The 27,197-nt window shown below is 42.1% G+C and overlaps 4 protein-coding genes across 4 annotated transcripts in view; all 4 read right to left on the bottom strand.

The window, feature by feature from the left end:
• The window catches only part of LOC126564894 (immunoglobulin-binding protein 1), a 526,173-nt gene that overhangs the window by 436,053 nt on the left and 62,923 nt on the right, over positions 1 to 27,197 (bottom strand). The window lies entirely within an intron of this gene.
• LOC126564281 (actin-binding protein WASF2) overlaps positions 1 to 27,197 on the bottom strand; it is a 501,777-nt gene that overhangs the window by 260,825 nt on the left and 213,755 nt on the right. The gene's annotated exons all lie outside the window — the stretch shown is intronic.
• LOC126565251 (astacin-like) lies at positions 12 to 1,053 on the bottom strand. The gene is made up of 4 exons (XM_050222411.1): positions 942 to 1,053; positions 694 to 882; positions 308 to 625; positions 12 to 238 (listed from the first exon to the last, which is right to left on the bottom strand). The coding sequence occupies exons 1-4, from the start codon at positions 1,051 to 1,053 to the stop codon at positions 12 to 14; spliced, it is 846 nt and encodes a 281-aa protein (XP_050078368.1).
• Positions 19,093 to 27,197, bottom strand: part of LOC126563810 (histone demethylase UTY) — a 93,821-nt gene continuing 85,716 nt past the window's right edge. Inside the window, exons 8-13 of the mRNA XM_050220559.1 lie at positions 23,421 to 24,030; positions 22,220 to 23,058; positions 20,914 to 21,530; positions 20,617 to 20,826; positions 20,277 to 20,403; positions 19,093 to 19,497 (exon numbers count right to left, since the gene is read on the bottom strand). Coding sequence (XP_050076516.1) covers positions 19,093 to 19,497; positions 20,277 to 20,403; positions 20,617 to 20,826; positions 20,914 to 21,530; positions 22,220 to 23,058; positions 23,421 to 24,030 — 2,808 coding nt within the window. The remainder of the gene's footprint in view (positions 19,498 to 20,276; positions 20,404 to 20,616; positions 20,827 to 20,913; positions 21,531 to 22,219; positions 23,059 to 23,420; positions 24,031 to 27,197) is intronic.

Genomic DNA, 27,197 nt, shown 5'->3' on the forward strand with positions numbered 1-27,197 from the left:
AGTATCATAAGCTAGCAGTATCTGGCCATAAGCTGTGCCACATCACCCGCGCTCAACCCTTCGGTATTGCCAAAGTCACCAATGTAAGGCTGTTTGTTTACCAACACCGGCCGTTGTCTTGAGATGGCAGCGGCATAACGCGAATAGTGCATCACACTGCCATAGTTGTACGGTACGCCGTAATCAGTTCCGTCATCTATATCATCTTTGTCTAAGTTGCCACTTATAAAACCAGGATCTGCAAGCAAAGGTTGAGAAACACCATTACTAATACAGTAAGTCACTCGACCCAACTGAATATCCTTACTTTGATAAAATGGAGCAAGATTTTGGTACAAGATGATAATGTACTCGTCACGATCGGGGCGTGAGTGTTCGTGCAAAAATCCGAGCGTATGCATCATCTCGTGCACCGGCGTACCGACCTGCCACATACAACCGGGCGTCTGCAGATTGAGATTGTTAACGTATGGGACGGCAAGCCGTCCAACATGCGCAGCACATCCTGCATTCACGTTAGTGATATTTACAAACCGTGTCTCATTCGTGCGCGGAACAAATCGTACGCAAGTGTTATTCTCGAACTGTGCGAATGCGGCCTCAAGCGTTTGCATTTGTTCAGCAGCTACACAACAAAAGGCATAGCAAGTGCGTTAAACGGATTGAAGACGAGGATGTAACATATCTACTCACTGAAGTTGGCATTGATCTCGTATGGTACTGTTGCATTGGGCCACAAATCGTCCTCAGAATCAGTGGTAATTGCAAAACGACCCTTCTGGCTCGGGCTCAGCAGGATATCTCCCTGGTAATAGTATCCAAATCCATACTCTTGCGGATATCCTAGACTCTTCTTTGGATAATACGACTTCAGACGTTTACCTGCAAGAAAATCAATAAGTCAGCTATCTTATAAATAATAATTTCGACTAATATCTTACCAACTTCCTTCCTTAGCCTAGTGTACTTTGCCCCATCTAGTCCTAAGCTAAACTGCACAAAGCACAGAGCCAACCCGATGTACATGAGGTAGTTGAACGGTTTGATTTCCATTTTGGTGTGAAGTTCACTATGAAAGCCCAAGTGATGCCAATGTATACATGACCTCCATGGTGCGGCTTATATATGAAAGCCACTGCCACAATCCAACCAACCGGAACACCAAAAACTTACAAAATTCAAATTAACTGACGCGATGGTGGCAGCAGTAATCTTCGCCGGATGATTAATGGTTGCCAAAGTTGCATTCCGTTTATCGCAATACGCTTTGGAGTTTTTGTTTCTACCACCGTACTATCGTTGAGTCTTACAATTTGGTGGTAATATAAGCATTACTATTATTATAACTTTGGTTTATTTTTACTTGGTTGAGCTCTGCTGTAATATCTTGCACTAGGGGCCTCGATCCTCTTAGTACAAAGTATTCAATAAATAACAAACACATAAAAATGTGCTATTGGGTCATTGGGATATTCGATAGTACTTGTAATTGCGACCTTACAAGCTATTTATTAGGTTACCTTGTCGACATAACTTACATAACTTACATAACAATTAGCTTGCCGTTTGGTTAGAGTCTTTCTGCCACAATGTTTTCCGTGACAGTGACAGTTCTCAGTTGTTTTGTGAACTGATAGTCCATCGAATGAAATGAAGATCTGCAAAGCATTTTAAATCATCGCCAGTACATGCTCTTCTTCCATTATTCCGTACAAAATCTGGCCATGGTTATGGTCATTTTGTTTGCTGAAACCATGGCTTTCTAAATTTTCTTCTTAGCATGAAATTTTGAGCGGACCCGGTCCGAATTCACCGGTCTGCAAACCATTATCCAAAAGAAATAAGAACAAAACTTTAATCATTTCCTTGTTTTTTTCTGTTTTTAATGCAACGTGCACAGTTTTAACAAACATACATTCAAGCAGTAAAATGAAAGGCTGCAAAACAGTGAGTTTATATAAATCGATCCTGCTTTTAATGCAGAAGAATTTACTGATCCCTTAAAGTTTGTATACTCCTTGCACAAATTTTGGATGATTTTATTTATTTTCATTATTCAGACTGGCATTTCAACTACCGATACCCCACCAGCCTCTTGGGGTAGCGGTGTTCCATCGTGTTCCTCCACGGACAGTCAGATTCCGAAGATCGGGAGCTAAACAGAACGGTGATCATTGCAAATCGAGATTCTATTCAGCTTAAGTTATGGGTTGCTCGTCATCTGTTTAAGTAATTGGGCAAGGATTCACCAAACAAAGCACGGAAAGTATCGAGCGGCAAAAGAATCGAGATCACATTTGAAGAACAGTTTTGCATTAACTATAACTTTTTATCATCGAGTTGTAGATAGGCCATTTGCTCATGAAGACCGTGCGTACGATCGAAAATCTAGTTAATATGTGCAGTGCAATCTTCACCTTATCGAACCTATGTTATAACTCACGATTAACTATTTGTTGACTAATGTTGACTAATCCATAAACGTTTCATTTTTCCATCATTCTTCCATAGGCTACGGATGGCAATATCTGACCATGAGCTGCATCACGTCACCCTCCGTTAATCCTTCAATACTACCAAAGTCACCAGCGTATGGTTTCTTGTTTGTCATAACTGGTCTATCCGGGCTGACAGCATAGGAATCACGGGCATAATGCATCACACTGCCATAGTTGTACGGCACACCGTAAGAGGTTCCATCAGCTGCAGCATATTTGTCTAGGTTAGCCTGTATAAACCCAGGAGCTATAAAAAATTATGAGGAAACATTATTGCCAGCATAGCATTGCCTCTCACACCTTCTAAGGCACTTACTTCTATTTTCCGGAGCTAGATTATTGGGGAAGATCATAACGTACTCGTCACGATCAGGGCGTGAGTGTTCGTGCAAGAACCCGAGCGTATGCATTAATTCGTGGACCGATGTACCGACTACCCACATGCAACTGGGCGTCTGCAGATTGAGATAGTTGACGTACGGGACGGGAAGCCGTCCAACATCTGAAGCACATCCTGCCTTCATGTTCGTGATATTTACGTACTGCGGCTCATCGGTACGCTCTACAAATCGAATGCAAGTCCTATTCTCAAACTGTTCGAAAGCTTCCTCAAGGGTTTGCATTTCTTGAGAAGCTACACAAAAACCAAATGCGTTAGAAGGATAGAAATTACAAAATGAATGCTTTCACTCACTGAAATTGGCCTCGATGACGTACGGCACAGTGGCGTTGGGCCATAAATTCGTCTCAAGTGCATTAATGGCAAAACGACCCTTCGTGCTCGGGTTCAGCAGGATGTCTCCCTGATAGTAGTATCCATAACCGTAATCTTGCGGATATCCCACACTCTTCTTTGGATCGTACGAGTAGAGTCGTTTTCCTGCAATAAATTCAATCAGTGTGCTTTTGCTGAATCACAAATTCAACTGGATTCTTACCAACTTCTTTCCTTAGCCTAGTGTAGCTTAACCGATCGAAACCAAAACTAAAGTGCACAAGGCACAGAGCCACCCCAATGCACATGAGATAGTTGGACAGTTTGACTTCCATTTTGGTGGTGTGAACACTATGAAAGCTTAAATGCGGCTAATCTTTATTCGACTACCGTGTTGTGCCTTATATACGAAAGCCACTGCCACAATCCAACCGAAACACCAAAAACATACAAAATTCAAATTAACTGACGCGATGGTGGCAACAGTAATCTTCGCCGGATGATTAATGGGTGCCAAATTGCATTTTTTTATCGCAATACGCTTTGGAGTTTTTGTTTCTACCACCGTACTAATAAAATCCACCGTGAAGTCTTACAATTTGGGTGTAATATATGATCACTTTTAAAACTTTTTACAAATATTTTTTTAACTATCTATTCGAGGTTCCGTCGTGTAAAAAAGTAAGTTGTTGGTATAGTTGTTTTATTAATCTTCTTCTTGGCTTACTAACCTGCTAGGTCACGCCGACCATCCAATGGCTTACTACACTTTACTGGTGCCACATAGTTGGATAGACAGTCCTTACTACGGAGGAACGTTCCTGGTGTGATTGTGGGATATATTTCATAAGTTTGTCCGTCAGCATGCTACTCAAGTTATTATACTTAGCACTCGATATAACAAATAGAGGCTTAATAATTAAACTTACAGACTAACCTAACAGTATGCAGTTCTGGAACAGGCAAAGGAACAAAAATACGATAAATTAAACAGGCGCATGACGAGCAATAATGAACTATTACGGCCGACTGCCGTACGCAATGACAAGATTTTGAAAAGAGATGGATAACGTAGGGAATAGGTTGGAGCATACAAAGAGATCACTAACAGAAGATGGAGAAAATCGACACAATCCAATAGGAGGAAAGGAACGAATTACGATTGAGTGAGCGAGCCCTTGTAAGTAATCGGGTAGAGCAGAAGAATATTCACCGAGATATCTATGAAAAACCTCAGGACTCGTTTACTACAATTGATGCGGATTCTAACAGTGAGAGATCAGACTACCGAACAGTAATCCAGTCTCGTTTTGACCGGCAAGCAAAAGAGCATCTTGATTCAAAAAGGGTCGTTAAAGTCCTAACTAATTCTATTCAGCCAACCGAGGACTTTAGAGCGGACAAGAAAATCAATATGCAGGGGAAACGTAAGGCATGAATCAAGCCATACACCAAGGACCTTGCTTAAATTAACTGGTGTCAGTTGGGAATTGGGAGTAGAGATAAAGTGGAATTGAGGTATACCAGCGCGGGGAGAGAAAACGTGTCAGTGATGAAAAAAAGTGCTGCTAAATATAACTAGGTAAGTACGATCACTGAGAAAGGATTAAAGGTAGTAGATTAGGGAACTACTGAGGCAGAACTGTTTAAAGCTTTAAGATTTGAAGTAGATGCCGAAGGCGTAGACTTATGGAAAGGAGTCTTGATAGAAATCAGCCGTCAGGCACGGATCTCCTTTATCCGTGCCCGTCAACCTTTCGATCATACGAGGGCTGACAATAAAGTAAGGTCTCCAATTATTTTTTTCATAGAAAATGACATTTATTTACAAAAAGCGATACACCGTTGGAAAGGCCAAGGTCTTGGCTACTTTTCTACATAATCGCTATTTTTTTCCAACACCTTGTTCATCCGCACGATGAACTTGTCTATGAAGGCAGAATACCACTCTCCGTCCGCCTCGCGCAGCCAGGTGTTGACCTCTTTCTGAACCTCCGCGTCACTTTCAAAGCTGTTTCGGCACCCATCGGGCAGAAACTTTGTGATACTGCAAGTTGTTCACAAGGATATGACGGATTGTTTCGCTGCTACACACTCCTCCAAGCTTCTCTTCCAAGTCCCTAATTGTCGCACGGCGGTTTTGAGCATTTCTGCCTCCATTGCTTGAACAATCGCATCCGAGACCGACGGTCGGCCCCTTCTCTCCTCGTCGTGAACATTAGTGCGCCCGGAATTGAACTCGCGGCTCCACTTACGCACGTTTTTTTATGTCCATACACTTTTCCCCGTAAACTTCAACTAGTTGACGATGGATTTCAATAGGTGTCACCTTTTTCGCACTCAAAAAACGTATTACAGAACGCAATCCGCACTTGGACGCTGACGCGAGGGGTACCTCCATCGTTGACGGCTGCTCAGCCAAGACTGAGCGGTCGGGGAAGCCTCACCCAGCAGCAAAGTGGTAATGGGGGAACCAAGGAACACGGCGGTGTTGCCAGATTTCGCCTAGCGCGTGATCCGGCGAAGTTGCAGCGTTGGAGACCTTACTTTATTGTCAGACCTCGTAATTATCTTCTCAATGACGTCCATTTAAGTGGTGTCCATGTCATCCGCGATCGATGGGTGTGTTCCTCGATTTTAAACTATATTTCATTGTCCACTTCGCAGCCATTGTTTCCAGTTCATTCGTAGCGTTGCGCTTGATCCGTAGACTTACATCTGATAGTCACTTATTTGCATCTATTGTTTGATATCCTGCTTCTATGGCCCTTGGAGCACCTAAAAAATTGAGCAGTTGAAGAAATGCCTCACGAGGATTGTGAGGAATCGCGCTTCTCTGCGCTTCCTTTGTATGTCCGGTACAATTTACTGGCCTAGATTCGTTGCAGGCGAGACAGGTACGTGCTCAGGCTATTTTCATTGGTGGACTCTCGTGCGTTGCTCTCGTGCTTTCCTGACAGACTTTCCTTCCTCTCACTAAACGCCATTCTGGCTCCTTTCCTTTTCCCATCTTAGACTTATTCGGTTAAGTTCGGAGTGCTGTTTTTTGGCCCCACGAGCGGACAGTAAGACTAATAACAGTTAAGATATATCGATTGTTAGAACCCCAGAAATGTTAAAAACTCAAAACCGTTAAATCAGTAAGCTCACATAAATACTTCTGATCTGTAGTTTGGCCAACATTTTTTTTTTTCATTTTCTTTATCAATTACATTCCATGCCTGAACACGTTCGTACGTTCTATCATAACGACTTGCTAAGTTGCAAATAATGGTAAATAAAATGAAAGCGAAGCACTGCCATTTCGATAGCGTCGTAATGTGTTAGAGGTCGCGTGTAACCTCGCTGTCGCATGCAGCTTAGATAACGCACGCTTATTAGTAACAATGGTTACCATTACACCAACGAACAAGCAATGGCTATGGCCAGATCAACGTCCTATTGCGCATAAAGTGAACCACAATTATCACAATTATTTAATCGATTGTCGGTAGCAGTCAATTAGCCATTTCCTTGAGTTCGATTACCGACCGGCAAGAAATAAAATTACAGCCACCGCTAACTCCGCCACTAACACGTTAGATTGACAATAAAAGAAAAAAGCGTCTTCATTAGCTCACCTTATGGCACCACGGCTAGACGCTGATTATGTCGCTCAGTAATGTTTTCCGTGGTGATTTTTTCTTCCTTTCTCCATTTTCAACATAATTTCCCGTATTGCCTTAACTCCATCGTAACTTTACATTCAACCCATGCTACCCTAGACTGTCTTCCGGTAGTCGATCGTCCCATTGGCTGATGGAATGAGGTGGTGGTTTGACGATGCGTAAAATATTTGTGTCACCGTATTGTTAACTTTTTGCCTGTCGTGTCAAGCGATTTGCGTACAGTGAAGAACTAAAAGGTAAGTATAGCTTAAGGGAAGGATATTTTAAATGCACTAAAGGTGTGTGTTCAATTATTTAAAATTCACGAGCAATTGATTGGAAGCTCAAAAAATATTTTGTGACATTTATTAAACACCATTCAAACACTAAATCTCTGATCAACTAAACTGGACCGCCCCGTACACCTCTCTGTCCCAGCTGGGTGGAGAAAACTCTCATACCGCTTGTTCCTCGACTACTAATGAACCCGCTATTGAATAGATACCTAACCAAGGTACCCTCCTGACGAGACTCCCACCAGTTCCGATAAGCAAGAACCAGAAAGGGGCAGGGTTCACGTATAAATATCAAACGACGCTTTAAATCTAACACCAGATAGTCGCCAACAGTTTAGCACACCACTAGGTGATCGTGAGTGACTAGGTGCATTGAGATACATTTTGACAGTTAAAACACTAAGTGATCGTGACTCGCCGTGAAAATGATCGCCCCGAGCACACTGTGCGTGATGCTGCTCAGAACGATTCTAGTGATCGGTGTTGTACTACGGTTCGATCGAAACTGTTGCTCGGGGCAACTGTATCAATCGGAAAGTGCCGAAGTAGGTAAGTGGGACAGCCTCGTCAATAATCTGCCAGTAGTGAGCGAAACAGTGAGTGACGACCTCGCTCATCTTGTGCACAAAGAAGCTTGACTTGATCGGGAAAAAATGCCCTACGGCGGTTGTGGCTCTTGAGTGATCGTGTTCGAAATGCTTTGACAGGTCGACGGGTGCAAAACTATGACAGTCGGTTTCAGCAGCAGCCGGCACACGAGCTTGGCTTCGGGTACTACTACCAGGGAGACATTATGCTGCCGGCCGATACCCGCCAAAGTCAGGACCGTCTATCGATAGCCGAGGAGCATACGTCCACCATTTGGCCGAACGCGATCGTACCGTACTACATCACACCAAATGATTTTAGTACGTATCTGTCACGCTCTGCGTCTTCAAAAAGTCCAACTACTTTCCATCACAAAGATATTGCTCTTTCTTCTAGAACCGCAAGACATACGTACGATCGAAGAGTCGATGAGCGTGTTTCACGCTAAAACGTGTGTCCGGTTCGTGCCTCGAACGCCGGACGCTCCGTACTACGTGACGATCACCAACCGACCGGCCGGATGCTACGCTTCGGTAGGACGCTCCCTAGACAACAGCCAGAATGTGATGAACCTGCAGGCGCCCGCATGTTTGGCGGGCGGAACTCCAATGCACGAGATGATGCACATACTAGGCTACCTGCACGAGGTGAGCCGCCCCGATCGGGACGACTACATCTACGTTAACCGGAGTGCTCTCGAGCCAAGGTATCAAAGTAAGTTTTTTTTCATTATGATTTTTTACTTCAACGTACATGGATGCTGAGCAGCTGCAACTTTTTTTTGTTTTCTAGCGGAAACATTCTATAGAAACAACTTTGCAAAGTACGAGCGAGATGTGGAAACGTACAACATTGACTACAACTATGGAAGCATCATGCACTACACACGGTTTGCCGGTGCAAAGGATCGCACCCATCCAGTGTTGGTGAATTTGGTGAGTTAGGTTTTTTGTTTTTTTACATGATTTTCGACAAAATGATTTATCATTGGTGATATGGCTTCAACTAGGCCTTAGAATGTGTTTTTCTTAGTCTAAGACAAATTAATATGAAATTAACACAAGAAACAGGAGAGTGGAGCTCGTAGTTTGAGTTGATTGAATAAGTAAATTAATCAGTTAGTATCAAAAAACATCATTGACAATTTGACTTTTTATTACGGTTTTTTCCAACTAGGGACGTCATCAGAAGCCTAACAGATATTCTAACCTATAATATAAAGAGATAATATAAACGAGCTAAAGAAATACTAATACAGATTTCGGAGAAGTTTAGCCTTTGCCTTCCCTACGGATGTCGGTTCCGCACTCCAGTCCGCTCCTTAGGAAGAATAGTTAATGGCTGAACTTTGGATTAACTCTTAACTTAGCGAAACCAGTGACGTCCGTCATCCAAACAAGTTATCAGCAGATACGCGGATCATTCACTGGTAGGAACTAGATCTGATTGACCCCGGGAAAATCCTATCCATCTGATCCAAGTATGTAGATCTGACGACGTAGCAAGGAACTGCGCGAGAGTCCGGAATCGATCATTCCTTCGTGGGATCAGCCCGCCAACGGCGGTTGCTTGCATCCGGTTTTGTTCCCGACAGATGTTAATGGGACCTTTCCACTAACATTTCTTGGGCGAGGGCAGGAACTTCAGCCAGACACGTCGTGTTTTCACCCTTAGGCTTTAACGGAAGCTCAGCACGCAAGCATCATGTTTGGTGAAATGATCTTGCAAGTAAATTTGAAATGTATGCCAACTGTCTTTGTCGCGGACCCAGAGTTAGGGCATTGGATTCAGGGCATCTTCGTTTGAGATGTCTTAAATCGTCTAAGAAGGTTTCGCTGCACTTCAGTATTGACCAGATTATGTAAAAATGCCCCTAATTTGTCAATACCCAAAGCACCTCACATTCGGGCACAGAGAACCTGACAATCAAACTACTTGCATGGTATCCTGGTTTCGTTGCCTGAAACCACCAGCTGGCTTTGAAAGCGTCTTTCTTATAACGTTCTAGCTTGGGCATAAACAGTACGATCCTTACTTCATTTGTACCGTAGGGTTTTAAGGAAAGGATTCATAACCAGCGGGCAGAGTTGCCGTCAGTACAAGCTACTAAAGTGTCTTTTTATTTATTTCAAGAGGGACGGCCTGGCAATGTGTACCTTTAGAAAAGGATTAACACGAGTGTTTTATCAAATTAACACTAATTGGACTCTTTGATCCAGATTGATTGATCCTCTTCAAAATACTTAACCAGCCGTCTTATTTTACACATGTCTATTATCTATAGCCGACATTTTCCAGTGTTCTCAGTTGTTTTGCAATAGTATTTCTACTTCTACAATCAGCGACAGAAATTTTGTTCGCAATCTCGATTTCATTCTGGAATCAATTGAGCTAAATTGATAAATTAACACATAATTGAGGGCATATGCCTGCCACCCAGCAGTATACTTACTATAAGTTCTCTCCAATAGCGCTCTTGTCGATCAAAAAAGGCCAAATATCTACTCAAAAGAATTTTGTACTAGGCAAACCTACATCAGAGCATTTTTTGAACATCATTATATCATGACAGGCCCGAGGATCAAATCTCATATGTTGACTGTTCCTCTGTAAGAATAACTATTCATTTAAGTGATATCAATAGGATGATATACAGAAAAGGATGATATATCGAAGAAAGCAGAAGGACCTTATCACCAAGATCATAAATGAAATACTTCAAGCATAAACTTCCAAAAGCCAAAAAATCCTTTTTTTAACTTTGTTTTATGTAACAATGTAATTCCTACCTTTTCTATACATATTCATTACTTACCTTATTCCAACAGAAACCATACGATGAACAGGACTTTGGCAACCGTACACTCAGCCCGTCCGACATCGAAAGCATCCAATTCCGATACTGTCGAAACGCCACCGGCCTCTACTGGCTTCAGCCATTCCAGCTACTTACCAGCACATTCTTCGGTGCCCGTTCATCTCGTTCCAGAAGTTTCGGTTAAAAACTTGAACTTGCATAGCTTTCTATCACTATTTTCTCTCTTAACAAAAACAATTAACGATTCTCATGTCAGATGTGTTCCAAGTGTTCTTATTCCATTGTTTTTTTCCCATGTTTTCTCTCTTTACATTACGTAGTTTTTCCACTATCACACCGTTTTTTCTTCTTTTTTAATCTGTGTTTTATGTGTTACTTTCCTTGCTTTACCGTGTTGCTCACTTACTAAGAATAAATTTGTAGCGATATATTACACATATTGCCAATCTCATACACCGTTTGTTTGCCGTCGTGGTCGCTCACTCTAAAACAAAAACCGAACAGTACAATGTTGGTTGGTGAAACTTTACAAAAAAGCAAACAAAACAGCTTCCTACTCCGACCACCGGCGGCGCTCGGGGTGGTGTCACCTATTACTGCTATTACCACTAGTACTACTACTAGCTTGGATCACCAGCAGCAACCGGTGCTGTGTGGTATGTGTGGTGTTTTGCGATAATTGATTTAAACTAGAACTAAAATTGGATTTATCTCCCTCTGCTTTAGGCGGTTTTGAAACTATACACGTGTTCAAGGTTTTTTTTTTGTTTGGACATTTGTTTTCGAAATTGTAACATAATCCTCGGACCAGGGGAAAACCTTGTTTTCCCCCTCTTAGCGTACCGCAAGTTTGTTACAAATCTAGCCGAGTTCCTTTACCAATAAAAGAAAGCTTGTTTCTAACAAAGTTAGGGAGATTTTCCTTAATTGGTTTTGTGTTTGATGATGCGTACACTATATTAAAAATATATAGAATTAGCATCCGTTTTAACGCATTTTTCTCTTTCTTCTGAACTGCTGCTGCCGTTGCTGTTTGATACTATATACTCATGCGTATTGAGGACGATTCGGTTTTGGTGTAACTGATTGAGTTCTATTTTGTAAGTGCTATCTTCGTGTGTGTCTGTGTCGGTGGTGTGATTAATAGAAAATTCTTTTGCTGTACGTAATATGCTGTTCTCCTTTTCCCATTTCTCTACTCGGTTTTTACACGCTGCTCAGCAGAGCAATAAGAGTTACCTCATTCGCCTTGTTTGTTCCACTTTTTTATTGTTATTTTAGTATAAGTTTTATTTTTCAATTTACTGTTTTTCTTTATCTCCTTTCGGGGGGTTCTTTTTTTTGGGGTAAATTGTACAACAGAGCACTGCTCACATGTTTAACTCACGCGCGCACACATTATTAAAGGTTGAGGTTACTTTGTTTTTAATCGATCCACGATTCTGTAATGGTTTTGCCTTCATATGTGTTTTGCTTCTTCTGTTGCTGCTGCTACTAATCTGCTCTACTCTTGGTATCTAGTCGGGTTAGCTTATCTTGCCTTTAGCTGCTACAAAGCTCCGTACAATGGAGCATTTCTCTTTACTGCTTCTTGCCTTTTTTTTTCTTGCACTTCCCGTGAAACGTTTGCCTTTTTCCATAATTGTCTTAAAACTGTTCACCTGGCTTCCGCTCTTTCGCTTACACCTTTGCTATGACTCTTTCTAGTTCACATTCAATTTATTAAACATACCAATTTGTTGTTGTATTTTCCTCTTCTCCTCACGATCATCCCATTTTACTCGCATTTCTTAATTTTTAATCGAATATGTTTATGTCCCGAAGTTTTGTTTTATTTTTCGTTCTAATTTTTCGTAGTAGTAAGAAGTAAGCATCTTATTCCGATAATTGATTTGCAAATTTCACAACTTTCTGATGTTTTGTGTTTCGTATTTAACTGTTTTATTTTGCGGTTTTTTAATATTTTTATAAAGTTTTTTTTCTTTTCACTTTAAATTTCATATTTCGTCGCCTGTTAGTATTACTTATTACGTACGTATGTATTTTGTTTTAAGTTGTTCCTGAAATGTGGAGTGATAATCATACATATGCTGCCTTTATGCCTGCGTGTGTGTGCCATATTTTACTTCCTCCGTTTTGGGCATTTTGAGGTAATGTTTTTTTTTTTATCATATTTTCAGCTACTTAGTAGCTGTCTATGTATCTTCTTTACTTTTCTATTTCAAAATACATTCTCAATAAAAAAAAATCAGTTCTTGAATTTTTTTTTATATGAAAAAACCAAAAAAACAGAAGTATGAAACTTGTAAATCAATCCATTGTAGTTGTGCTGCATGTCACAAACGTTCTAAGCATGAGACCAGTGTTCTAGATCTTTTTGATCCAATTTTGTAAAAAAAAAATTCACCACCTATTTCCCTTTCTCTCTGTCTCGCTCGCTATAGTTTTTCTTTGAAAGACATATTTGTTTAATTTTACTTTACTTTTTGGTAGCACTGCAAACTTGCTCAAGAGCACCAATAGACGATTGGATTCTTTTTTACACACTTGTTTCATATTCACTACACAGAAGATGATGTTTCGACAGAACTGTTATCGACAAATTGTTCGTTCAATAGTAGTGATTTAATTTTATTTTTTAATTTTTTTTTATTCATCGCCAAATGGTAAGCCTGTTCCTTAAGAAGTTACGCGTTATGAGCATAATGCTTTTAGCACCATTTTTGCATTATTATTTTGCCATAATGCAACAAATTTGCATCTCAACAACTCTTGTGAATGATGGGCGAGTTTATTGCATTCATAAGTAGCATCACCAGGATAGTGCAGCCAATAGCCAATCGTTCCGAATAATGCTCTCTTCCGTCATGAAAAGGTGTAGCCAATTGGATGACAATGCGAATTATGCATGTGTATGGGTGGGTGTAGCAGATGTTATTAAGGGAACATTGCCGATTGGGGGTTTAAAAACACACGATTACTACACCTTAGTAACTACATTCTAAATAACCGTTACGATCGAGTGCACGTGTGTGTAAGGAAAGTCGTGAAAAAAGAATCAGATTAACTTGGTTTACTTTATACATTTTGTGAAGAACTTAAAATCGAGCTTTTTTGTATCCTTTCCCTTTTCTTTCTATCTCTCTCTCTTTCCCTTTCGCAAATCCTATCCTTTCTTATCCTAATCCTTCCCAACGACCAATATCCTATCTGTACAAAACGCACATCTAATGCTCTGGACACACAAAACACACGTACATTCAATAAACCTTTCTCTTCATTCGTCATCCTCACATTCATTCAAGGTCCAACGCATCCAAACTAACCAATCGCTCCAATAGATGATAAAAATTGGGAATCTAATGTCCTGATCAGATTTACTCATTACTATTATCCTGTACAAATCCCTCCGTATCGTTCGCTCAGCTCACTCGCTCTCGCACTATCTCATTCATACACACGATTGATTACTTTTTGACCGGGAAAACACACGGGAACTAGTGCCTACACACAAGGGCGGAACACTATTATCCTGCCTGTGTGTGCGTGTGTGTGGGACATTAGTTCGCGCGTCCCGGTACAAAATTGGCAGTGATCTACTGGTTCATTCCATATACATATTTTGCAATTTTGGTGGAATTCTAGTTAAGTTTTAAATTGTTTTCTTTTATTTTCAATTTGTACACATTGGATTTTTGCGCTTTCCTCCAATTTTTGTTGCCATGTTTATAACTTATATGCAATTACACACAAAACCCGTTGGCAAGATTGATGTTGTTTAAAACCAATTAAGAGCCCAATTTGCAAATCCCAATTAAATTGCAGAACATTTTGTTGCTTTTGCGCACAAACGGAGTAGATCTCTTTTGGCTTGCCCTGGCATCGTGTGTCCTTCCTTCTAGACGTAACCGCACAGCTCGAAATAATCTCATCTATTCGCTTCCTTCCTTGTCCTTGTGTTTTCTTCACCTGTTTCCAGTGTATAAAGTAAAACCGTTTTTGGATAGTTGCTGTGTATTTAATTAATATTAAATTTTCCTTGGAGATTCTACATTTCACGATGTGTAAGTTATCGGAGCAAGGTGTATGTATTTAAAGGAGATGAGAAAATTTCCTGATGATATGAGACAAATTTTGATCACCCACTTCTGTCCGTTGGTGCCGCTCCCAGCTTTTTTTTGCCAAAATTATAAAGAACCAAACACGTTAGCGTTTTTACCACACCGCATAAAATTGTGTGGCAAACCGTAAAAAAACGATACCAAAATGTGACGGTTTTACGAAGCGGATCATCCCAACATCGTATTCGTCCTTCATATCCTGGTTGTATTCTGCACGTCAGGAAAATTCTGAGGAAAAGCTGCAAAAAGGGGATGTGCATATGATGAGGATGCTCTTCAACGGATTCCGTTCGTTTCCACGGAGCGAAAGAAAGAAGCACAGGAAACGCGAATCCATCCATCATGTACGGTTCGTGTTTCGTTTGATATGGAGATCCTCGAAAAACGGATCATTCCCCGAGATGTGCTTAAAACGTTTGGTGGGAAATAGATAAGATGATAGAAACAGGCAAAAAGAGAGAAGTATCAGCGCTCAGATGTAACTCGAAACAATGGTTTCTCACTACTGCAGGATTGCTGATCGTCCAAGGAAGGGTTGTGCAAAAAGTGTTGCGCGAATTTATTCTTAGAGTTGTCACCCACAGCCCGAAGCTTCAATGCTAGAAGTAAAAGAATGTTAATATCCAAAAACGCATCCCCTGTGTTTTCGTCGACCGGTTTGAAATAGCTTTCTGTGCTTTCTGCTCTTTAATACACGATCGATATAATCTATGAAAAGCTGATTCTCGTGGTATGTCAGAATTTCTACAATATTTTTTTTTCTTTTTATTGCTTCAGGGGCTCAAACGATAAACCCTACCAATTAGTTGTCTATGTATAAATATGATTGATACGCCCTGTCTGTTTACAGTTTGTTGGTATATCTTTTTGCGACAAAATCTAACAAAAAAAAAAAAAACAATAAAATTACTCCAATTCCATCTTCTGATAACTCAACTGAAATGGGAGTTTTGTGTGGACGACCTGACCTCCACCGATGTCGATGAGGCTTGAACAGTGCCCACACAAAATATAGCTCTTTTCACACGTAGTTTTAAACAATGTACAATCTCGTTCGCCGGATATCCTTTTTTACAGATAATGGTGTTATGCAGACAACGACAGCGGTCAGTAAAACATGTAAAAGAACAGTTAATGCTCTTATTTAGTTTTCTTGTGCCTCTGTTCATTTACAGTTTTGAATATTAAAACCAATATACAGCATAAACTAGATACTTTAAAGAAAGAAAGGAAACATTTTGTTAGCACCAAATCGATTTCCAGAATTGTCAGAAGGTACGCAAACAGCGAAACCATGTTATTAAAAAAAATCAGAATTGAACTAATCCGATGTACACTACTACACACCAACAAGCATCGAAAAGATTCTTATATATTACCATCTACTAGGTTTACTACTGCCTTCCACGATAAATCCTATATCTTTCTTTTCCTCTTTCCATGCTATCCAAAGATGGAACACAAAAAAAGGAACCAATTAGACTATACATGAAAGACGTCTTGGGTAACATTGCAGACTGATGGGGCGTCAAACAAACGGCGGTTCGGAAACACCCCAACACCGTGCAAGAGGGTTGTGCGTCCCTCTTTTTCTGTTCGTATTCCCGTGCCGTTTTGTTGAGATCATCTACGATTTCTACCATCGGCCATCGTGTGATGGTGAATAAAAATTCCTAACTTAATTCTAACAAACGGTTGAACTGAAACACTTTCGCATTATCATTAATATATAATACATTTACGGGATTTGAGAGAGAGAGAGAGAGAGAGAGAGAGAGAGAGAGAAAAGCAGTAACTGTTCAAAAAAGGAATTAATTAGTGTCCACATAGCTAAGAGATACCTTTAAAAAAGGCCAAAGAGGGTTCAACGCACAACACAAAAAAAAGCACGGAACCAAGATATAAATCAATTTCAACATTACTCTGGGGATCAGCGCATACACATTCGTTAGGCACTAAGGGGTCCGTTGTATCGCAAAACATTTCGTCTGTTCTGCGCTTTCGTAACCTTCTCTCCGGATAGAATATGCGCTTCATATATTCCCACTTCCAAAATATCGTGTGAATCTTGAAAATATCTTATCCTCGTGATACACCCTCAAAAACCACTCGTAGTAACGCCTAAAAACTCGCTACAGACGTTTTGTTGCTTCTATATAAGTTAGTTATCAAAAATGTGTTAACTTATTAGTTGCACTCGCTGCTGTGCTCGTTTCTGTGTGTCCCAAAAAACACATTCGCTTCGTCACTGGCTTTCGCGCCGCCGCTTCATTTACTTCGTTCGCTATTGGTAAGCTTGAGTCGTTGGAGGTGTTTCATGGTGCATGTGCAAAAAGTAGTTCTAAGTTTCCCCCGTCTATCTCTATCTGTGGTAAAGGTTAAATAGAAGTTGGTAATGGTTGGTTGTGTGCAAATATGGTCGCAAAAAAACTCCTTCTTATTTACCGGTTCCATCAACAAGTTTTTGTTGTTTTGTTTCCTGAGTTTAATTTCTTTTTGTTTTGCTCGTGGCTTTCAATAATTTGGTTTCCTGCTCAGTTCTCGATCGAAACAATAATATTGTGTGTTTGAATGTGTGCTTTTATGATCTTGTAGTGTATTTTTTTGCATAACTTCAGGCGTTCCTCTCCTATAACACAATATTTTAATTTTTTTTGTGTCTTACAAACTCTACACTGTACGTCTTTGAGGTGTTTTCACTTTGGTAGTATAGCCGCGAGAAAAAAAAAAACTATCGCTTCCATAAATGGGAACAATTTATTACCTCCTTTTGTACAACATACTGAGAGAACATACAGTACACGCGGGGTGAAAGCTTACTAACAGACAAAACACAGGTTTAAGACAAATCATTTCCAAAATCATCGTTTCACGTGAAGGCAACTGATAACAATGAAAGCTTCCTATCATGAAATCCTAAAGGATCTTACACCAACTGGCGACAACCCAATCCAAGTTATATGAACAAGGATTTCAAACCTCACAGAACATTACACAAGGGAACACAACAAAACAGGTTAAAAGTACACATAAAATGGCAGTTTTAATGAAATCTCTCTGCCATCATATAATCGTTGTTTCCTCGCTATTACGCAGACAAAGCACATGCACAGAACATACAACAGAATTGAGATGAAATAAATTAGCTACTTAGACGCTATACGACACATCCTCATACACGAGCTTCCCTAACTAACCTTCTCATTCTATAAAAGAATGAACGTTAGAAGAAGAAAGTACCTGTACATATACTTATATTGCGCCATTTAGATGTGTGAGTGGGGGGACAAAAGTCGTTTTAAATTGAAATAATTATCAACTTAAGCATACATAAAACATATACATTCAAAGACCATATCCATATCAATGCAGGTATTTTGGCTAAAAAGTTGTCCTTCTTTCTATGATGAATGTTTGCATGGATGTGTGCGTGTGAGTGTTTTCTACTTTTCTTGTCCACCTCCATACAAAGGGGACAAAACTTGCAACTAAACCACTGTATTGCTGCGGGTCGATCGCGGATCAGAAATTGCCACAATTCCAATCCGACGACACAGAGAAGACATACAACACACGTGGCGTGATTTTTCAATTTTTTTCCTTGCGTTCGACAGAATATTTTCACTTGAACGAAGGGGGGAGGATACACGACTGTTTCGTTCCGTAAAATATGTACAATCACTTTTTTAATAATATAAAAAACGTATTTTTCATGAGTGTATTTTGCTTTTTCTTCATTTTTCTTGTTTCATTTTACCACGTATATCATAATCGATTTTTGCCCCACGCATGACACGCATTTTATTTGCGGGCAATCGCACACAAACAGCGCGTACTAAAATTTGCAATTCAATATTTAAAAAAGTCTTTTAGAGGTTCGAAAATCAAACAACAGAAAAATCTAACCCTGTAGATATACACAACGCATTCTCTGCCTTCCTTTTACTCGCTATTAGCATTCAATGTTGGCTACCTTTCGGTAGTGTCTCCACATAATGTGTGGGGTTGTTTCCTCGTCTATAACACGATCGCTCTTTTTTTCTTGTTTTAACGGAGGTTTCTAACCTAAAAAATCTTCTTATTATTCCTATTTCTGAATTCTATATATACTCTTTTCACAAAACCATTCTTTCGCTTTATATATAATATATATGCAGGGGATACACAATTTGCGTACATTTCAACTAAATTAAAACTAAACTTACCGAATAAAACAATGTTACAATTCGCGCTACAAGTGCACTCGCTCGTAGCCTCACCTTAGACGGACGTTGCCTATGGCAGACGAGCGAGTACAACCTTGTGTTGCATATGGATTTGGTGGGGCCGAAAGTTGTCCGAGTTCCTCTCGCGGTTTGGGATGATAGGTAATGAGGGGCGAGTGTGTGAAAAGGTGAGTGATGGATCGCTTACGAAGCCGCCGAAGACACCGGCACCGATCCACTGTTGGTGCCGCCGCCGCCAGCCGTTGCAGACGACGATGAACACGATGCGGCGGCAGTAGTAGAACTGGCAGTTGAAGAGCTTACATTTATTTGCGAACCACCGGCATTCGAGCCGGCCGGAGACGATGCGGGATGTTGCGGAGATTGTGCAGGAACTGGTACTGCGGGCGCAGCAGAAATTGGTGGCAGTGGTGGAGCTGGTGTGTGCAACACAAACGCATCGTACACCTGCATCAGCTCGTCCAGCGTGTACTCTTCGAGACACACGAAACCTTGCAGACCGGGCGATTGCTTACGCGCGCACCCCATACAGTGCACGATATGACGCTTTTCCTGCTCGCGAATGAACAGCACATTGAACACTTCAACCTGTGAAAGTAAGAAATTTGAAAAAAAAAGTTACATAATTGTCACATTACAAAAGACTTTTCCTAGCAAATTGGTTCAAAAGTAAATGTTTGGCTTTCTTGCCACTTTTCCTACGATTATTAAAACGATAGGAACAGTAACGCCTATGAAAGCAAAGAAGTTTTGCTTTAGCATCAGATGAAGTTGTACTTCCCGGTGACATTCCAAAACCAGTTTGTTTCTCCTGGGACGTGACAATTTCGATAGTGATGCATATAAACACTGGGTGAAGCAGGAACAAATCAATGAAAATGTAAGTGTCTTAGAAATCATAACGTTAAACGATGGCTGAATGCTCGGCTGGATTACGGTCGGTCGGTATGCAAAGTTTTCCCTATGTGTACCTTAGCGGCTAAAATGAAAAATTATTAATTCTATTTTGACGGCTTGGCATGTCTTCTTTAATGATTGAACGCTTTTTTTCCAAAAAAGTAGTTCCGAACTAAAATTCAAAATATATTTCACTAGTAGGAAAAAACCCCGTCGTCTACATCATCTCTTTAGTTTACCCGGCTTCACCCTCACGAGGTTACTCTTTGCATTCTTCAAATTCTAGGCCCTCGCGAGATAGTTCTTCGCCCTTACGAGGAAGCTTTTCGAGCTATTTCGAGCTATAATTTGGCTAAAAAAATTTCTCTGATAAAAAATCAGTTTTCACATAATGCAAGTCAATATCGTTTTTGCATTTTTCCTGCCGCACTTTCCATTACAATGTTAACGATTTGTATTCATAATCTTACCTCACATTGCCCGCAGTAGTGTGAAGCTTCATTTTTACCACGGCCATGAAACCGAACTTCTATGTTGAGTGATTTTACGTACTCCAACACCTGCATACAATGTTTCATCGTTTGCATGAGGCAGGTTCTGCATTAGGGATAGACACAAGAAAGAAATTTAAATGTAATACACCTTTTTCGATATGCGATGCAACTAATTGATGCACTTTGCAGTTACAAATATCAGTTATAACAATTTCTCTACACTTTAGTTCAGAAGAACGAAAGTTATATTTTATTTGTTATATCATCAGAGAAAAGCATGAAATGTTTAGACCATAGATGTAGAAGAACCACTTACTTGATCGATTCGAACAGCTTCGTATCGGACACCTTGATGTTACGGGCGAGATTCCAACTCAGGTGAACCATCGGTACGATGCTCTTGTAACTTTCGAGCTTGTTCCACTCGTACCGCTCCACGGCTAGCTGATACTGTCGCGCCGTCAGTGGACCCACGTTCCACGCAATATTATTACACCACCCGATGGCTTGCACCCAGTGCACGCATCTACCAAGAGAAGCAAGGGAAAAATACAGAACGATTAGATTTGCTTGAACGATCGTCGTTTGCTTTTCGATCGTCGAAGAAACTTACCCAGCATTAACCCACACCAAATCACCCGGCCGCTGCGTGAACCGATACACCGGGATATTCTCCGCGTACAGATCCTCCAGTGCCGGCCACCACGAACCATGCAGATAGTTGATGTTGTTCTTCTCGCACAACGCCTGAATGCCACCCCAGTACGAATCGGGCGTCGCAAACCATTCGCAATCGCCCGGTCCAATGTTTATATTGATCGAGCAGAAATTATTATTCTCCTGATGACCAGGCGTCCGGCTTCCCGGCACCTTCATATACAGCTGCACCGTATTCATGCCCAATATCATGTGACCGACGTGCGACAGCATATTGGCGGCCGAAACGACGCGCGCAAACGGTGGCAACTTTTGCAACTCCTGCAACTGTGCCTTCCACTTACGCTCATCCGAAAGATCGACGTTTGTGCCGAAGCGTAACATTTTGTTACCGTTTTTGCACTTCTTCCGTTTGCCATTTCCGGTAGCGGAACTATTTCCACCACCGCCGCCGCCGCCACCACCGGTTCCAGCTGTACCACATGCGCTGCTGCTGTTCGAAATGGAGTCCTTCGAGTCGGAATCGGAGTTGGTGGAAGCGGTCAAGATGCCAGCCAGTTTATCACGCTCCTCCTAATGAGAGAAATTAAAAAAAGGATTGGATTTTAAATAACTTTTAAATAAGCAAATCTTTGATCTTCCATTTACGAAGAGAACAAATAAGATCAGAGAAAATGAAAAAGTTTTCTTCAGTGATTAGTCTAGAAGAACGAAAGTTATATTTTCTTAACATCATATATTTATATGTTTTTCGTTTATTCGAATTTCTGAAATAACATTATATTTAATACAGAGCGTAGCAGAACAATAGGGTCACTAGTTTATTAGAATTCCTATAATAGTTCCTATGAAAGAGATAGATAAAAGTGATATTCTGCAATGTTATAGAGAATTAAAAAGTAAGTTTACTCAACTTCCATGCATTGTTTACGCGCACTATTACATTTTTTTTACTGGATTGAAAATAAGCTTCAAATGTCACAATCACACAACGATCACTTGCGAAAATCCGTTATTTTATATAAAAATAATCGTTTTAAAATTTGGTAAAACAATGCAACTAGTAAACCGGCTCCCGGCCAATGAAAAATTAAATTTTAACATTTATTTATGTTCAGTGAACCCTGGCGTGCAACTATTTGAGTTTCTATGTAAAATTTCGTTTATTTTGATTTCCGATATTAATGTTTTTGGTTGACCTATTGTTTCTGTTACGCGCTGCATAAATTAAGAGTTTTTTTCCCCCCTCAAGCACAACTCACCTTAATCTTGTCCGAAAAGCTAGACGCTTGGTACTGTGCGTACTTCGCGATCGTTGTGTGCGATCGGTGCGAGATGCAGGCCCACACCTTCGAATTCTTGTTACCATCCCAGTTCTCATCCGGCGATTGGTGTACTTGCGTTCGTACCTCCACCGTATGGTCGGGATTAGCCTCCACCAGCGTCTTGGTCGAAAACAGCCCGAGATCAAGCTTAAGCGCTGCGCCCAATTGCCGCACAACGGCAATCGGATGCTTTAGGCAGAACTCTTGCAGCTGTGGACTGAAGGCGTCTTTCTTGTTCTCGAGAAACACGGAGGGCGTCGGAGGTTGCAACTGTTCTCGCGTTAACCGTGTCGGTGGACAGTCCGGTGGGCATGGTGGTGGTGCATCCGCTGCCAGGACGGAGCACACGGCCGGTACATCTTTCAGCTCTCCGGCATTGCGTTGCCTTCGTACCAGCTGCTGTATGTCTTTCGACGACATTGAGATCTTAAAATCACTACCAACCGTACCAGCGAATCCATCCATGATCGATGAGGGCGAGGGTAGTTTCTCAATCTTTACCACCGGTTCCAGTTTGATGTGGTCCGGCTGCTGTTTGAGAAGCTGCCGTTTGACGCTTGCGACGGCGGCTGCACCACCGGGAACTGTTGTCGTGGAGGTTGCTTCCGCTTTTATCGGAGGGGATTTCGTACTGCTGCTGCTGTTCGACGCCATTGCAGCAGTGGTGCTGGTGGATTCCGCCGTACTTAGATCTTTGTTGTCCGTCGTGGTGGAGCTAAGCTGTTTGAGTAACGATTCTGCGAACATCGCCTTATCGTCCAGTATAGCTTGTATGTCTGAAGGAAAGGATGATACGAAAATGAAGGTTAGTGTTTTTCTTTATTCTTCTACTGGCTTCTTCTTGGCTTAATGACTTCCAAAAGATCATATCGGCCATATAATGGTCGGGTGGTTTTTAACCCTAATCGAGTGGTTTGAATTTTATACAGTTTAAAGTAATTTAGAAATTTTGGAAATCTGTACGAATCAGTCAAAAGACCTTCCATAAATCGTATCATGAAAGATCTCTCATTTAGATCGAGGACATTCTACCAAACATTTATAAGGAGCGGGGTAATATACTACTCGCGGATTCCCCACAACGAGAACGTTGGCATCTCTTCTCCATCGACCTGTCGTCCATTCCCCCCAAACTTACCTATATCGGACTGATGATTCGAGGTGGAGGTAATTTGCGTGAACCCACCGGAAGGCTGACTGCTTGGAACAGGAAACCCGGACGGTGCGTACGTGCCTCCCGCCGACTTGTACGGCATACCAGCGGTCTGCTGTGATTGCCCGGTGGCTGGCGAAAAGTGACCATCGTTCACGAACCCAGTAGCCGTCTGGGGAACGATCCCGGACTGCGGCGTTTTGTTCCCCGCAGCCACCACCAGCCCTCCTCCTCCTCCTGCACCGGCAGCTTGTGGTTGCTGTTGCCCTACCGGGAAGGAAGGCTGCTGCTGTTGCAGCTGTTGATTCCGTTGCTGCTGCTGAAGGCGCAGTTGGTGTTGTTGCATCAACCGGTACTGATTGGTGAGCGATTGGAGCATCGCTTGCTGCTGGCTGGTCAAGTTACTCTGGTTCTGAAGGTATTGCAGCTGGAGCAGCTGCTGCTGGTTAAGGAAGAACTGTGGCACCGGTTGGCCTGCCACCGTACCTCCAACGCCAGCTGCCGCACCAGGCCGACCATCTTCCTGCTTGAAGCGTTTGTTCGGAAGACCATTGTTGCTGCCCACCTGCTGCTGTCCCGGGTGATATTGGGCGCCCTGAAATTATTGTACACGAAACAAAGCGATTAAAACGGTTAAACAAACATACATTTAAATCACGAGAGTAAGAGCAACCTTATTGAGGTTATGATGCTGTGTAGTCACTGTTACTATCAAGCTCCACCCATATGGAATTAAAAGGTGATGTTAGCGAAAACATGACTCCGGGACCGATGCCCGGTTAATTTTGCATCTTGGAGTGACCATGGCACACGCTTCAATCGATCGATAAAGTGTGGCGCTGTTCGTCACCTTGAAATGCGTACGTTGACCCCGAACAAGCCGGCGAGAGCGTACATACCGGCGCAATACGATTTTTTGGCAATCTCTCTCGCACCGAAACTTGTCCGCTCTCAAGGTCAAATACCGGCGAGACGAGAGCGAGAGTTCGTTGAACCTTACCTTTTGCCCTGCATGCGCCCTAACCTCACTTTAAGCCTCGTGGAAACCGCATGGTCACACAGACCACGCGTAGGGGGTGGTTCGTGGACGAGCGGTTTTCACTACGTTTCAAATAGTAATATCACAAAAAAAACTGTTCCGTAACTGATTTTAATGACAGCGAAACGAAAAAATTACTAAATGCAAGCTTTTTTGAAACTATTTCGATTAAATTAATGCACTTGCAACACGGAGTGCACTACACACATGACCGGCACGAATGCGGTCAAAACCAAAAAGACAGTGCGAGACCGCGCTGAACCCAATTCAGCGCCACCCGAGCTACGACGACCCGAGCCCGAAGTGGACCCGAAGGTGAGTTCGAATCAAAGTGAAACAAAGTGAAAAGCAAGCGTTCGAGTTCGAAAAACTGACTGTACAGCACAATTTTGGAATTGTGCTGCACGTTATCGTTTCTGTCAGCTTCATATCGTATTTTTGCTATCGTAAAACTAATATTAATTTTGGATATTATTTTTCATTCAATTCATTCAAATTCATATTCAAATATTCAACCGAATTTCTTACCATACCCTATTGACATTTTATAGCTACTTTTTATCGATTTCGAGCGGTTTCTTCCTTAAACAGGATTCTTAAACCTTCCTTAAACCGCCTCGGTTTAAGTAAGATTATACCAGTCGAAAAGCCTTTTATCATGCAGTTTTTCTCGTTTCTTGCTGTCAAACCAAAGCCGTCAAAAGCCAACGGCTAATGACGGCACAAATCAAAACAAAAACAAAACAAACACACGGTGTTCATACATTTTTTTATTCAAAAAAATAACCACTAGAGCACGTTGAGGCAATATTCCTGCAAACGGAAAACAAAACGGTAAGTTGTTTAAAAGCTTTTTGTACGTATTAGAAGTTAAATTTTATCTTACCCGAACTTCCGTAAAGGAAAAATATTTCAGGCAACGCCACTCAAAACAGAAGCTTCCGAGCAAGCATCGGCATCCAGCAATGATACATCGCTTGCCCTGAAGGCCAGGCTGTCGCAGATCAGCATCAAGAGGATAGCGTCACCGGTCGCCAGGTCAAAACAATCCGGCATCGTTGCTGCAGGAGTTGGTATAGTTGATAGAACGATTGTAGGGCCGCAAAAAATAAATGCACCGAATACTTCACAAGCATCAGGACTATCCGGCATCGTTGTTTCAAAGAAAGAAATGGTTAATTCAATGCAATGCAATGTCAACATCCAAAAAGCATACTGGCCTGCACCTACCGTTAAACTTTCTAGCTCAGCAGCACCGATCGGCCTCCATGTACTGGTTGCGCTGATCGGATCTTAATCAGATCCTGCGTGACGGGATCATACTCGACTGCCGGTTTTGCGGCTGCTCCCCGTGCCGCTTCTTCAATCTCTCCCTCGCCAACATCGTCGCCTTCATCTTCTTCCGTCGTGCTCGTCCAGAGCCTCGTGATCCTCCTCGTGGGCGTTGAATCGCTGATATTCCTCATCCCCGTACTGCCCGTCTTGGCCGGTTTGATCGTTGGTTTCGCTACCCTCCAAATCGTACATCCCTTCCGATTGTAGTTCCGCTTCTTCAACCACCTCCTCCTCTTCATGGTTTCCGCCCGGTGCTTTGAACAGTCCGGAATCCATCATAAGAAATGGTTTGATACGCGGCCAACATAACATACGCGTGCCTCATCTTCCGTTACCGCACCGTCACGGTTCCGGTCGAACACGATCCGAGTCTGCAGTTCAAACAAATCGAGCATTTGATTCTGGTTCGAAACGTACTTTCGGAACGTTTCCTCCGCCTCGTCACGATTGTTCACCGCTTCCGCTTTTTTCATCTCCTCCTCCCGGTCACGGTGTACCTTGAGGGGAGCATTGTCCAACTCTTCCGCCTGACTTTTCAACGTTGCCTTTTCCTGTTTCCTGCGCTCGCCCCGTTGGCCCATTTCAAGCCGACGCTGGTTACCCGTTTTCAGCATCTCGCTACGCCGTTTTTCCCGCATACGGTCCTCCTGACCGTTCCTTGAATTCCTTGATTTAACCATTCCTTTCGATGATTTAACCGTTCCTTAACGTTCAGCGTCACCCAACACCATAGCACACCATCCTGCACCATTTAAAGCAGCATCAACCGAAGCTACAACATCAAGGCATGGTTGCATTTCCTGCAAAATAAGGGTTAAAACAATGGTCGTTAACATCGAGAAAATGTACCGGCCTGCACCTATCGTTAAACTTTCAGCAGCACTTTCCCATTCAGCATCACCCAACAGCATAGCCCACCATCCTGCACCATCCATCAAACCATAACCATCAAAGTTGTACCATCAACTCAGCATCGTCCTATGCAACATCACCCGGCACGGCTGCATTTCCTGCAAAAGGGTTCATTTAATGCTAGTGAACAGACCAAAAGCATACCGGTCTTCACCTACCGATAAACTGTTTTGCTCAGCAGTACCTCGGATAGCACCTTCCTGTCCAGCATCATCCAACATCATAGCTCACCATCCTGCACCATCTAAAGCAACATCATCCGGCGGAGGTGGCGACCGCCAGGGGCCTCGCCGACCAAGGATGCTTCACGCACCAGGGTACATCGGGGAACAAGTGGAGTCTCATCGTCCAGGAAGGCCTCGCTGGAGAGAGAATCTTCACCATAGGGATGCCATACAGGGAACCTCTTGGGAAAGGGAATCATGCCCTCTGCCGGTCACCACTTAGGATTATGAAGCCGGTCCCAATTTATGCAC

The sequence above is a fragment of the Anopheles maculipalpis genome, chromosome 3RL (genome assembly GCF_943734695.1).
Source record: "Anopheles maculipalpis chromosome 3RL, idAnoMacuDA_375_x, whole genome shotgun sequence".
In the NCBI taxonomy this organism is placed as follows: Eukaryota; Metazoa; Arthropoda; class Insecta; order Diptera; family Culicidae; genus Anopheles; species Anopheles maculipalpis.